Source organism: Nothobranchius furzeri, chromosome 7 (assembly GCF_043380555.1).
Source record: "Nothobranchius furzeri strain GRZ-AD chromosome 7, NfurGRZ-RIMD1, whole genome shotgun sequence".
NCBI lineage: Eukaryota > Metazoa > Chordata > Actinopteri > Cyprinodontiformes > Nothobranchiidae > Nothobranchius > Nothobranchius furzeri.
In genome coordinates this window covers 64200865-64214936 of record NC_091747.1, presented here as the reverse complement: position 1 = coordinate 64214936, position 14072 = coordinate 64200865, and the positions used below count along the sequence as shown (strand labels likewise).

The following is a 14072-nucleotide window of genomic DNA, read 5'->3' as shown; positions in this document are numbered from 1 at the left end:
GGGATGTACTCAGAACCCTGATCCCACACCTGAGATCAGATCCTCACCTGAGATCAGATCCTCACCTGAGATCAGATCCCACACCTGAGATCAGATCCTCACCTGAGATCAGATCCCACACCTGAGATCAGATCCCACACCTGAGATCAGATCCCACACCTGAGATCGGATCCGCACCTGAGATCAGATCCTCACCTGAGATCAGATCCTCACCTGAGATCAGATCCGCACCTGAGATCAGATCCGCACCTGAGATCAGATCCGCACCTGAGATCAGATCCTCACCTGAGATCAGATCCCACACCTGAGATCAGATCCTCACCTGAGATCAGATCCACACGTGAGATCAGATCCCACACCTGAGATCAGATCCTCACCTGAGATCAGATCCCACACCTGAGATCAGATCCCACACCTGAGATCAGATCCCACACCTGAGATCAGATCCCACACCTGAGCTCAGATCCACACACGAGATCGGATCCACACCTGAGATCAGATTCGCACCTGAGATCGGATCCGCACCTGAGATCATATCCTCACCTGAGATCAGATCCTCACCTGAGATCAGATACCACACCTAAGATCAGATCCTCACCTGAGATCAGATCCCACACCTGAGATCAGATCCTCACCTGAGATCAGATCCCACACCTGAGATCAGATCCCACACCTGAGATCAGATCCACACCTGAGATCAGATCCCACACCTGAGATCAGATCCGCACCTGAGATCAGATCCCACACCTGAGATCAGATCCACACCTGAGATCAGATCCCACACCTGAGATCAGATCCGCACCTGAGATCAGATCCGCACCTGAGATCAGATCCACACCTGAGATCATATCCCGCACCTGAGATCAGATCCTCACCTGAGATCAGATCCCACACCTGAGATCAGATCCCACACCTGAGATCAGATCCCACACCTGAGATCAGATCCACACCTGAGATCAGATCCACACCTGAGACATACTTGAGACTAAAATCCACAAACAAGAGCAAATCCGTACCGAGTTGGATCCCGGAACGTGGACTAGAACATCACACCGTGAGCCTCGTCTGCGGTTCTCCTCTCATCATAAGTTTAGCTGAGCACACTTTGCCGGCTCGGTTCTGGCAGAATCTTTTGTTCCGGCGTAAGCCGCCTTCTGTTGCCTGGAAGAGTCACTTAAGAGAAATGTTGACAGTGGGAGCGCTATTAGAGCTGACACATGCTGCTCTTTGGTATTTCACTTCTCATGACTCATGGAGCTGCGGCCTCTGGACCTGCTATTAAAGAATATCGCTGCTTTTCTGACAGAAAGCTTTGAAGAGTGACGCTTTAACAAAAGCATTCACAGCCCGACTTTCCCCGACTGCAGCAACTCTGCTCTCGCTGCTCTGGAGGATTATTCCGTCACATTAGCAAAGGAAGTTCGGCTCCGGAACGTTCCGCCTGGATGACTCTTCTAAAAGTTGGTCCTTGTGTTTCATCTCCTGAAGCTGTTTGTCTGAACTCCGCCTAGCTCTGAACTTTGACCTCTGTCCTAAAATCCAACATGAGGCTCATGCAGCCTAAAATAACCCCCCCTCCCACACACACACACACACACACACCATGTGTTCTTCATGTTCACCGGGTTGTGTGTTCACTCCCGACACTCCTCCACAGCCAGAGCTCCAGCTGGCAGACTCCCAGATGTTGTCAGCTGATCCAGGTAATGTTCAGGTGAGTCCTGTTTATCCGGGCTCCTCCAGACCCGACCCGGTCTCCAGATGCAGGACCAGCACCTGTTTCATGTCTTCAGGTCTAATAAAGTTTTTGTTTCAGTAGGATGGAACGTTGTCAGTGAGAGGTCACATGACCCAGTGGGCAGAGCCAAGTGCCAACGTGGGGACGTTCCGGCAGAAGCTCTTTCCCAAACAGGAAGTAAAAGGTTTTCAGCGCGTCATCTCCACTGGGAAACGCGGAATCCTGAATGTTCACCTGGGAGAAGCAGGACGCTGTCTTCCTGTCTCCATGTGTCCCTGTCTCTGTGCCTTCTGTCCCGGTCTCGGGCCCGGGTCCCCTGATCATTGTCTCCTGCCCCAAACGTTTCATGAACTTGTTACTCAGAACCGTTTCTGCCTCCGAACCGCCAACATTACAGGGAAGTGAGGGCTGCATACACCTGGGAGCTTTCCTGGAACGTTTGGTGACTGTGGTCCCATTTATGACGAGGATGAAAACAAACGCCGAGTCTGACGCTCAGGTGAGCCGTTCAGGTAGGAAGAGAAAGAGAAGGAGGCTGATCTGTGATCTGCTAAAGGTCAGACAGAACAAACCAACAAAGACACGAACACCTACGCAATCTCAGGTGGAAACACGCTGGGCTTTGTTGTTAGCGCGCGCACACACACACACACACACACACACACACACACACACCTGTCGAGGGTTAGGAGCAGCAGCTGCAGAGTCGGACCATGACAAGGAACACAGAAAAACCACTCGCCTCTTTTCTCTGAACATTTGTTTAAATTCTGCCACACCTGCAGGTGAGTCCGGACTGCCACGCCCACAGGTGACAGCTGCAACCACAGCGGGTCAGCGGTACCTGGAACCTGGGATGACGCTGGGTCCAGGAAACCCTGGCGGTTCGTGTTTAGCTGCATCAGCTGAACGTGAACGTCTCAGCAGCTCAGAGACGATGTGAACAGAAATCATCGCGGTGCTTTTACAGGAAATGTGTTTGTTTTAAGAATTTAGTTTTGATTTCCACATAAAACATTATTTTGCTTCTTTAACTGATTTAGACATAAATAAACATGAATGCTGGCCCTGTTAGCTAAAATATCATAAAACCCTGTGATTGCTGAGGTTTAACGTACAAACATGGCTGCTGAGCTGCAGCAAACATCCAGAAGGTCAAAGGTCAGACACGCCAAGCCAGCTTCATGACATCATCAAACCTTTTGAGGTAAAACTTTAATTCAAGCCGACAACTGCTGAAGCAATCATTTATTACTCCATTCAAACACTTGCTTTCCTTCCGCCAGACCCGGCCTGCAGGTGCAAATATCATCAACTCCTCCAAAATAAAAGCCGATTTAATCCAGATAAGAAATAATTCTAAAGTAAGATCAAACATTAGCTGAATGGACCCAAAAGTTCTGGAAGCAAAGACCGGAATCAGCAGAAAAAACGGTCCAAAAGGCATAAACAGGCCAGCAGGTGAGCAGCAGCCCCAGGTGAGTCCCTCACACAAACAAAGCGCTTAATTAATGGAAAGTGTGTGGCACGGACCGGTTCGGTTCGGTTCAGCTCGGCTCGTCGCATAGGAAACGGTCTCCAGAGGACAGCGAGGCTGAGATGAACCAGAACCAGAACAGGGAGGTTTAGGTCAGAACTTCACCTGAAATCCTGATTATTTTACTTTCCTGCAGCGTCAGTCTGTCTGAGACGCCGAACACGTTCATGACGCAAACAAACAAATAAATAAACAAACAAACAAACAAACAAACAATAAAACAGCTGATTCCTCCGCGGAACCGTGTAAAGGTCAAAGTTCATCACAATCAATCACATTAAGGGTCAGACAGAACTTACATGTGAAACTCCTGCCCTAAAAACTGCGGGTTCGAAACTCTCCGTCCCACTCAGAACCGAACCGGACCGGAGGCGCAAAGTGGCGGATCCATGAGCCAGGAGCTGCCCGCGCGCGCAGAGCCGGATCCCAGGGGTCCGATGGTGAGGAGTTAACAATCCAAACAGTTCAAACGAGTCTCCTCCAGGAGAACCGGGCCGAACCGGAGCGGATCTGGAGCGTCAAAACGTGCGCACAGGACGGCTTTACTGCGTCCGCTCCGGTTCCGACATCCTCCCGCTGCGCGTCTCTCTGCGCTCCTCCCAGAAAAAATAAAATTAAAATTTAAAACAATTTTTAAGCGGACAGAACCGAACTTCTGGACCGGTTCTGTTGTTTGAGTCAGATTTCAGGTAAAAGTCCTGCGTGGTTCCGTTTGAGCGGATCTGGAACCAGTCTTCAGAACAAAGTCAAGTTCTGTTGGAGCGACCTGCTCGGCTCCGTGTCTGTGCGTCGGTGGGCTGGTTCGGCTGACCGGACGGGTTCCCGTCATCCCCGCCGCTCGATCGCCCCTAGACCGGGGAGAGAAAGAGCTGGGAGCGGAAGTATCGCGACGTTACGTCGCAAGCCCCGTTTTTCACGCGCTGAGGTGAGGGCTCACTGCACGCGCGGCGCGGCCGCTCCCAGCTTCACATGAGACAGGTGAGCTGAACGTTGTGGTCAGGACCCAGGTTGGGTTCTGGTGGTTCAGAACCCAGCAGGGCAGCAGTGATGGGGGATGTAGGAGGGCCCATGACTCAGGGGGGCAAAAACATTTTAATTTAATTCATTTGAATAAAATCACATGTAGCTTATCACATATATGTGATACGTCGTGTTTGTTCAGGAGGCCCACATGCCTGGCAGCACCACCAGAACCAGCTGGGTTAGTTTCAGATAACTCTGAGAAGATGCACTGATCCTGTGGCACGATGACTGATACCAGTACCGCAGGGGCGCCTCCAGAGAATTTGTGGCCAGACGGGGCCAAAGACATCTTTGGTGAGTTCTTGCTGTGTTGAAACTCTAATTCCATCTTTTAGTTCTTTTTAAAACACAGAAAGGTTCTGTTTACCTGCAGCGTTTCGTTTGCGGCTGCAAACGTCGTCAGGCTGACGCTGATGGTGGCGTCACTTCCTTCTCCGTTTAAACTGTGTTTTAAAATGAACTAAAAGACGGAGCCAAAGACATTTTTGGGGTGGGACACCAAATTGGTCCTTTCAGTTTAGCCTGTGGTGATGTATTGCACAGCTCCTTTATTCGTTTTTACCGCAAAAATAAATAGATAAACTGTGTGGATCCAAAACATTTTACTTAAATTTTACAAACAAACATTTCAGAAAAATAATTTTCTGTTGTTATTTGAATGTGTTTTTTTAGTTTAATTCTCCTGCTGCTGTGTTCACAAAAAACTGCAGTTAAAACTTTTTAAGTGGTGAGCAGCAGAAGCATGCATTTTATTTATTCTGATTATCTTGTTACTCATTAATTGTATTATTTTTATTTTGTTTTACAATTATATCTTGAATAAATAAGATCAATTTATGGTTTGAGTGAACATTAATATGATTTATTAACACTGGCTTTTCCTGGGGTGGCCAGTAATTTTCTAGGGGTGGCCATGGCCACCCCTGGCCACCCCTTGAGAGCGCCATTGCAGTAACGGTTCTGACTGTTGGGTCTGACAACGACTGTTTTTATTTTCATGATAAATAGTTGATTCTGGAGATGAAAACATCTCTCGTTGCTCCTGTGAGTTAGTGCTAAGCGGTGATGCGTTCAAAGACCAGGAAAAATCAGATGTGTCTACAAACTTCTGCCTTCAGGCAGAGTGGTAACCAGTTCTGATAGCAAAGACCAGCTGGATCAGTCAGTTAGTTAGTTAGTTAGTTAGTTAGTCAGTTAGTTAGTTAGTTAGTTAGTCAGTGAGTCGTTCAGTTAGTTAGTTAGTCAGTGAGTCGTTCAGTTAGTTAGTTAGTTCTGATTCCTGTGAGCTGTTCAGCAGTGCCCCCTAGTGGTTGTCAGCTTTGGTAGATTTTATTTTTCAGTTCAGTTGAACTTTGCTGTCCCTATGGGGAGCCTAAGCCACGCCCACCCACTTCTGGACCGCGGGTCCTCGGAAGAACGAAACGCTGAATGCAAGTCAGCGGGGCTAAAAACGCTATTTTCTTATTCCACTTGTCATGTACCATGATGTCCACATATGATGTCCGTGAATTTTAAAGAAGCTTTATGACACCAGGAACACACTTATTTTGGAACGGGGAGAAACGTTTTAGGTTTTGTGTGAAAATAAGTGCAGGACTTCAAATGTGCATCACTAAAGTGACGTCACCGAACCAGACACGGAGAAAACGGAGGGAAAATGGCCGTAGGTTCAGAAAACTTTCCATCTTTAATCCTTAATAAATGTGGCCATGAGGTAAGCAGCAGCTACGCCAGGGGAGAGGAGATTTTGTGGTGATGTCACACATGCGACGTGCCGATGTAGTCGTGCTAATTACGACTTTTACACGTTGATAACTCTCAAAGTACGTGACAGGCGTGGTCGAAACACCCATCATCAGTTTTCATGTGAGCTGCAGTACAGCATGTGTGTGATCCAGGGCGTGAGGCAAAGCAGGTTAGAAAATGGCGTTTTTAGCCTCGTTGACTTGCGTTCATTTTTTTGTTCTTCCCGTGAGCCGACCGGAGAGGGAGGAGGCTGTTGGGTAATCTGTTCTACAGTCAGCAGTTCACAAAGAAACAAGATTCAACCCGACAGACCAAAACCAAGGAGCCCTTTTAAGCCTGAAGTCAATAGTCTGGTGGCAACAAAAGATTGCTCCTCCCCCACATCCTATCGCCGGGTAACTCAGCCCACGGTGGATGCTCGGGATCAGATTTAATAACCTGGCTCAGTTTATCATCAAGGAGAAATATTTATATTGTGTCACCATCTCGACTGTCTGGTTGTTGATCACTGCTGCGGGAGTTGGAGAAGCATCTTTTCTAAAATCTAGAAACATTCCCCTAGTTTTATTTTCATTTGTGTTAAACAACGATGCTTTCATAAGTCGTGAACTAGCAGGCCCTGCGCCGTACTTCAGTTACTCATGAGAGACACGATGACTGAGTCGTCTGTGAACGTGATGATGTAGTGCCCAGTAACCGCTAAAAAAAGCGATAAAAAAGTGGTGAGAGGACACAGCTCTGTGGAGCTCCAGTTGATGAGGACAGGTTCAGAATAAACACCGTTTACCCTTACTCGTGCCTCTCAGCTAAGAATCCATGCGACAAGTCAGAACACCAGGACTGATTTTAATAAACCTTCGTTTTGTACACGTGGCTGGACACATGTAAAAGCAGAGAAGTCCATAAAAAGTCATCTGTCCAGTGTCTTTGGAGTCTCTAAATGTTTAAAAACTACAATAAAAAGTGTTGTCATCGACTCTGCTCTTCAACCTGCAGTAAAGAGTAGAGACATGTCTGACCTGTGTCCAGGGAAGTCTTCCTAACTGGGTCTGTAATCATTCAGTGACCGTTTGACAGGTATAGTCATAGACCCCTTCCACAGACACGGAGCTCTGTGGACACGTGTGGACATGTGAAAGTTAAAACTGAATGTTTCTGCTAGCTGTGGGGCCCAGTTCTTAAGAGCTGTCTCCCATCAGGACAGGGGTGGAAAATGTGTATATATTTATTTGTGTTAACTTACAACAAAACCAAAACGCAAAATAGTTTTACAGACCAGTGCCTTAGCCAGATGTAGTTCTGGATCAAGAGCTCTGGACTGGATCAGGAGTCCAGGACTGGATCAGGAGTCTTGGACTGGATCAGGAGTTCTGGACTGGATCAGGAGTTCTGGACAGGATCAGGAGTCCAGGACTGGATCAGGAGTTCTGGACTGGATCAGGAGTCCAGGACTGGATCAGGAGTCTTGGACTGGATCAGGAGTTCTGGACTGGATCAGGAGTTCTGGACTGGATCAGGAGTTCTGGACAGGATCAGGAGTCCAGGACTGGATCAGGAGTCCAGAACTGGATCAGGAGTCCAGGACTGGATCAGGAGTTCTGGACAGGATCAGGAGTCCAGGACTGGATCAGGAGTTCTGGACAGGATCAGGAGTCCAGAACTGGATCAGGAGTCCAGGACTGGATCAGGAGTTCTGGACAGGATCAGGAGTCCAGAACTGGATCAGGAGTCCAGGACTGGATCAGGAGTTCTGGACAGGATCAGGAGTCCAGAACTGGATCAGGAGTCCAGGACTGGATCAGGAGTTCTGGACAGGATCAGGAGTCCAGGACTGGATCAGGAGTTCTGGACAGGATCAGGAGTCCAGGACTGGATCAGGAGTTCTGGACAGGATCAGGAGTCCAGGACTGGATCAGGAGTTCATGACAGGATCAGGAGTCCAGGACTGGATCAGGAGTTCTGGACAGGATCAGGAGTCCAGAACTGGATCAGGAGTCCAGGACTGGATCAGGAGTTCTGGACAGGATCAGGAGTCCAGGACTGGATCAGGAGTTCTGGACAGGATCAGGAGTTCTGGACAGGATCTGGAGTCCAGGACTGGATCAGGAGTCCAGGACTGGATCAGGAGTTCATGACAGGATCAGGAGTCCAGGACTGGATCAGGAGTCCAGGACTGGATCAGGAGTTCTGGACAGGATCAGGAGTCCAGAACTGGATCAGGAGTCCAGGACTGGATCAGGAGTTCTGGACAGGATCAGGAGTCCAGGACTGGATCAGGAGTTCTGGACAGGATCTGGAGTCCAGGACTGGATCAGGAGTTCTATACAGGATTAGGAGCTTTTCAGTTCCACCTGTGAAACCCACTTCAGTGCATTTTTCTAAAAGTGAGAACAGAAAATAAAACCTGGAACTCTTCATCAGATCTCCTGTACATCGGAATGGCTAGGCGTAGGAGAAGGAATGGGATTATTACACAGGGGGAAAAGTTCCAGTTTCACAGGGATCAAACTTCATGGAGCCTGAAATTCCTGGACAAATAGATGTTTACTGTGGAGAAATGCAATTTATTCATGTTTCTGCCTTGTTGACCTTGTCCTGAACTCCTCTGGTGTAGTTGCTGTTAGTGCCTCAGTGAAAACCCCGGAGTCGTTTTAGACCAGGAGTCCCCACCTTTTGAGTCTGAGCGGCTTTAACTGGAATAAATCAGGTTAACTAACTTTATGATACATATTTGATACCAGCAGGAGCAAAAGGCTCATATTTAATGCCTTTTAAAATTATTGACCTCTTCAATTTTTTATCTATGCAAATATTTAAAAACTACAGAAAAATGAACTCTTTCACTCCGGTCACCGAGTTGTGCAATTTCTAGAAGAGGCCGGTGGATGGTGGCCCTGTTTTAGATTAAAGCATCTGCTAATTATTGAAATCAGCAGAAAAGTACGTAATGTAGTACTGAGTTTCTGCACCTTTATTACACCAGCAGCTGGGTGATGCTGCTGTTGCTACGCAACGCACGCACACATAAATCAGGAGGGACAGCTCCTCTCACGGGATGTTCTCGTGAAGCTGCAGCGCCCTCTTCAGGCCAAGGCTCTGATGTACAAACTCAGATCTGATGTGTTTTCATCCGGGGTCTCCTCTCAAACATCACCTGTGATACACTGAAGTCCTCCTTCTGGGCAAAACCAGGCGCACCTTTTAGGAGAATTACGATCACCTGTGCAGGTGTGATTACCCGAGTGTTCTGCATTCTTTAAACATTAGGGAGGAATAAATACCAATCAGAAAACGTTAGTGACTCTAGTGATGTATTTATTAAAGGTGTGTGTTTCGTACACGATGGATACAGAAGAGAGACTGAAAGTAAGGAAGAGTTAAGGGGCAGAAAACTATTTACAGATTTACATATAAACGTTTTAACTTCCATGAGAAACAATCACCTTTTATGTATTTGATTTTATTTCTTATCCATTTATCAGGGTTAGGGTTAGTTACCGATATTTAAAGATAATGACGTCTACATTTTTACTAACACAGTTTGGTAGTTTGGCTCTGAACTGAATAAACCAAGTGATGTGGACATCCTGTGGTCATTTAGGGAATGATCTGAGTGTTCGCGTAAATAGTAATCCAAGTCTCAGTCTGAGTATTAACCTAAATAGTAATCTAAGTCTCAGTCTGAGTATTAACCTAAATAGTAATCTAAGTCTCAGTCTGAGTATTAACCTAAATAGTAATCTAAGTCTCAAACTGAGTATCAAGTCTCAAACTGAGTATCAATCTGAGTGTTAATGTAAATAGTAATCTGAGTATCAATCTGAGTATTAATCTGATTTTTAATCCCACAGTGTGAGAAATGAGGGACTCTCCGCCCCCTTAATGCTCAAACTCTTCTTCTGCTGCCACGTTCTTGCTGCTTTCCGAAGGAATGGGACGATTCTGGGAAATTGTACCAGTATGTGATTGGTCAAATATCCGTAGGACCCACCTTACGACACGCCTCCAGAATTAATCTGGGTATCTGATTGGTGCATCAGGAAGCCAAGCACGGTTACCATGGACTTTGGCTGCTGGTGAAAAGGACGTGCTCCTTGGTGAAGTCCAGCTTGCTCCAGCAGCTCCGCTAAAACCGCAGCTTTTAGCGGAACTTACAGAGAAATGGCGCAGAGGAAGAATTCAAAAAGCCACTCTAGAAAAGGTCGGTAGCGTTTTCACGATTTCTCAGCCCCTCCGTCTTCCGAACCAAGCTCCAAAATGTTCTCCAGTTTAAATTTGGCGTATTCACGGTAGGACGCACGAAACGTGAAATCACAGTTAACATATTTAGTTAGTGAAGCTCTTGAATTCGTTTTCCAGGTTTCGGTCCAGCGCGGTTCCGACCAGCTAAAGTGCGTTTGACTGAGCGTCCAGAACTAGCTAAAAAACTTAGCTAATGCAATAAAAATTAAGCACGTTTTGTATTTGTTATTCGGGTCAAAAGTATCTTTAATATAAATAAAGTAAGTCTTTTCGTGCTATTTTTTATTTGTGAGTTTTATCCACCGCAAAACAAGGTGAAACTTAAATGGCTGAAATTTGACGGGTTTGGTGGGACGTTAGCTAGCTTAGCCACCGTTCCGTTCTGCTTTAGCCGTGAACTCTACTCACTACTCACTACTCACTACTCACTACTCACTACTCACTACTCGTTCACCGACAGAGATGCTCTCCTCGGTTCCTTCTGGCTGCAGAAGGAAGGAGTTTGTTGACCTGCGCTCACTCTGTTGCGGTTTCTGCGGTACTAACGTGTGTGGGATGGGGTTATCTGATGCTCTTTTAAGGTTTTAACACAGAACAGCTAAGTGAGCATTTTTTATTTTGTAAATGATTCCTGTGGGAAAAAAAAACACTCCTTAGTATCTCAGGAATCACTGAAATTGAGCGTTCATTTTCACAGGAATAACGAGAGGTCGTAGAATTGTAATATAGTATTAAATCACTGTTGACTCGTAGAGAAACATATGTTTGTCAGATGTGGTTTTAAGGGTTTTCCATCATTTGTAATATATATTTTCTACTTCACAAGCCCTGTTGGATCAATTGCATAGAGAAAAACGAATAACCAATAGCTATATTTGTAGATCTAACTAAAGCATTTGATACAAACGATCATAAACTTTTTATAAATAAGCTAGAAAAACAGGGTAGAAGAGGCTGGCCATTACAGTGGTTGAAATCATATCTATTTAACAGACAACTATCTGTTCAAGTGAATGAATATAAGTCCTCTTTGAATTAGATCTCCTGTGGAGTCCCTCAGGGTTCAGTGTTGAGGCCGATCCTCTTCTTGCTTTATATCAATGACCTATGTCAAATTTCAATTAAATTTAAATTGGTCCGATATGCAGACAACACAACAATTCCTTTTTCTGGAACAAATTTTTAACCATTTTTTCTTGATATAACAGTGGAAATGAATGAACTACAAGACTGGTTTAATTGCATAAAATTATTGTTAAATAAAAAAATTATGATGTTTGGTAATAGGTGATGTATTGTTGAAAATAGTAGTAAATAATGAGATGCTTGAACATGTAGATAAATTTAACGTTCTGGGTATTACTGTTGATCATATGTTAAGTTAGAAGCCACATATAGCTTACCTTAAAGGTAAAACAGCTAAATGTGTTATAGTAATGGGAAAGTCTAAGTACCAGCAGAACAAAAAGGCTTTAGGGTCTGTCTATTGTACATAATTTCTGCCATATATGTATAGATTATGGGGTAATGCCTATAAAACAATAATGTGGTGTAGGGCATAGGGACCATACCAGCTCATTGTTTATAAGATTAAAACTTATAAAATGTTATGATTTGATTACATTAAAAACCCAACAAATCATGTACAAAACTAGATATGATCGACTTCCAGACAACATTCAAATCAAAGACTGTTTTGTAATGGAGATGATAAATTTAATCTGAGACAGCACTGTAAAGAATATGTTCATTACTCATCGTGGGTCTGTGGAATGATCTAGAGGAAAGCAGCAGTTTGTTGACAAAATCCAAGAGATTGTATAAAGAGACCTTGTTTAGTAATTATGAGAAAGAAATGTAAATAATGCTATTAACTTAGCCTTGATTTCCTTGGTTGGTGAGAATAATGAAGTTTTCTTTACCTTTGGTGAATTATAATATATCGTTTATTAATGGGGTAGGAGTTAATAAGTTATACTTCTTTCCAGAACTGCGCTGCTCTGGGTGGCTGCATGTTGGAGTAGCTCTGTTGACTATATGCAAGTTTTGCCTTTTCTTGGGTATTTTTTCTTCTAGTTTATCAAGAAAAACGGTATTTTTTTGGACACTTTACTTTTCTGTTTCTGGTGCTGTGAAGCTTGGAGGATTTTTACAGCTTTTTTTAAGCTTTTTTCACTTTTTAAAGAGCAAGTCACCCACAAATAAACTTTTTTTTGCTGATAAACTAAATAATCAAGTGTCTAATCGTGCTGCAGACACGTGTCGTCAATAATTTGGCATTTCAGTGCATCTTAGTTAAAATTTAAATATTCTGCCTAAAACTGGCAGTGTTGTGCCGTTGTCAGGTAAAAACTCTGCACTGTATTTTAATTTAAATCTGCCACCGCTATTGGCTAAGAGGTATGCTATGATGTAAACTGGTACATTATGATGTCACAATGCTGTCGTGAGCCTGAGTGTGTGTGTATTTGTTAGCGGCTCCGCCCTCTCGGTCTGCCAAGCAACAGCATTTGTTGCATTTTTCAAACAGGAAGTGGGAGTGGAGTTAGACTCTGGTAGGGGGTGACTTGCTCTTTAAGCATTTGTTATGATGCGTAACCATGGCAACAAGCTGGTTTACAACCGGAAGCAGCTGATTAACATTGGTACGGCTGAAATAATACCTCAACTGAAGCCACAAATCCCAAATGAGCTAAACTGTAAGAAGCATGGGTGCAGAGCGGGAGCAAAACGGAGAAAGAGGAAATTCAAACCATCTCTTCCATTGATCATAATGGGCGATGTGAGATCACTGGCCAACAAGATGGAGGAACTCCAAGCCCTTTCAAGGACTCAGCCAGAGTGTCGGCAGTTTCGGAACCGCTGGAGGAGATGACGCAAAGAAGGATTCTCCAGAGAATCAAGAAAATGATGGACAACCCTGAGCATTCTCTTCACAAGACTGTCCCACAACGGAAGAGGGGCAGCAGCAGCTCAACGGGTTGAGCGGGTTGTCCAGTAATCGGAAGGTTGCAGGTTCAATCCTGGCTCCAGACAGAGAATTCTGCTGTTGTGTCCTTGGGCAAGACACTTAACCCACCTTGCCTGCTGGTAGTCGTCGGGGGGTCCGGTGGCGCCTGCGCTCGGCAGCCTCGCCTCCGTCAGTGCGCCCCAGAGCAGCTGTGGCTACATCGTAGCTCATCACCATCCGTGTGTGAATGTGTGTGTGAATGGATGAATGATACACTGTAGTGTAAAGCACTTTGGAGTCCTTACTCTGAGAGGCGCTACACAAGTACGGGTCATTTATCATTATCTTCAGTCAGAGGCTTCTTCAGTTTGGCTGCAACACTGACCGCTACTGGAGATCCTTCCTGCCAACAACACCTCTTTGATGACTTGATTATTATTATTATTCTGAGCTACTACAGCAATCAGTTTCCCTCTGGGATTAATAAAGTATTTTTGAATTTAATTGATTCTTCCTACTCCATTTAAAGTTTGCAGAAGTGCAGCATCAAGATGTTGAAATATGTCTTATTTTAATGTTCTCTGTTGTTGTTTTTCAAAACTATTATTTTATTTTATTTTGTTGTTTGACATCATTGTATTTTTTTCTTTTAACATATTGAAATAAACAATTGATTGATATTTTAAATATCTGTTAAAATGGTGATATAACTTTGATTTGGTAACTTTTGAATTCCATTTAAAAAATGTTTAATCAGTCAGAAAATCAGTTTCTGAGATGGGCTTTTATTTTGAAAACAGTGGCCTGACTTTTTACCGTAAAGCTGGGAACGAGTG

General features: G+C 44.8%; 2 protein-coding genes across 4 annotated transcripts in view; one reads left to right on the top strand and one right to left on the bottom strand.

Annotated features, from left to right (window-relative positions):
- scn5lab (sodium channel, voltage gated, type V-like, alpha b) overlaps nt 1–3803 on the bottom strand; it is a 165003-nt gene extending 161200 nt beyond the window's left edge. For both annotated transcript variants that reach the window (XM_070553523.1, XM_054736163.2), the window contains exon 1: nt 3575–3803. The gene's annotated coding sequence lies outside the window, so the exon portion shown is untranslated. The remainder of the gene's footprint in view (nt 1–3574) is intronic.
- A 639-nt stretch (nt 3804–4442) lies between these two features.
- unm_hu7910 (un-named hu7910) overlaps nt 4443–14072 on the top strand; it is a 56482-nt gene continuing 46852 nt past the window's right edge. The window contains exon 1 of one of the 2 annotated variants that reach the window (XM_054736169.2): nt 4443–4592. In XM_054736169.2, coding sequence (XP_054592144.2) covers nt 4523–4592 — 70 coding nt within the window. In that variant the 5' untranslated portion in view covers nt 4443–4522. The remainder of the gene's footprint in view (nt 4593–14072) is intronic. The other variant, XM_054736168.2, reaches the window with a different exon arrangement.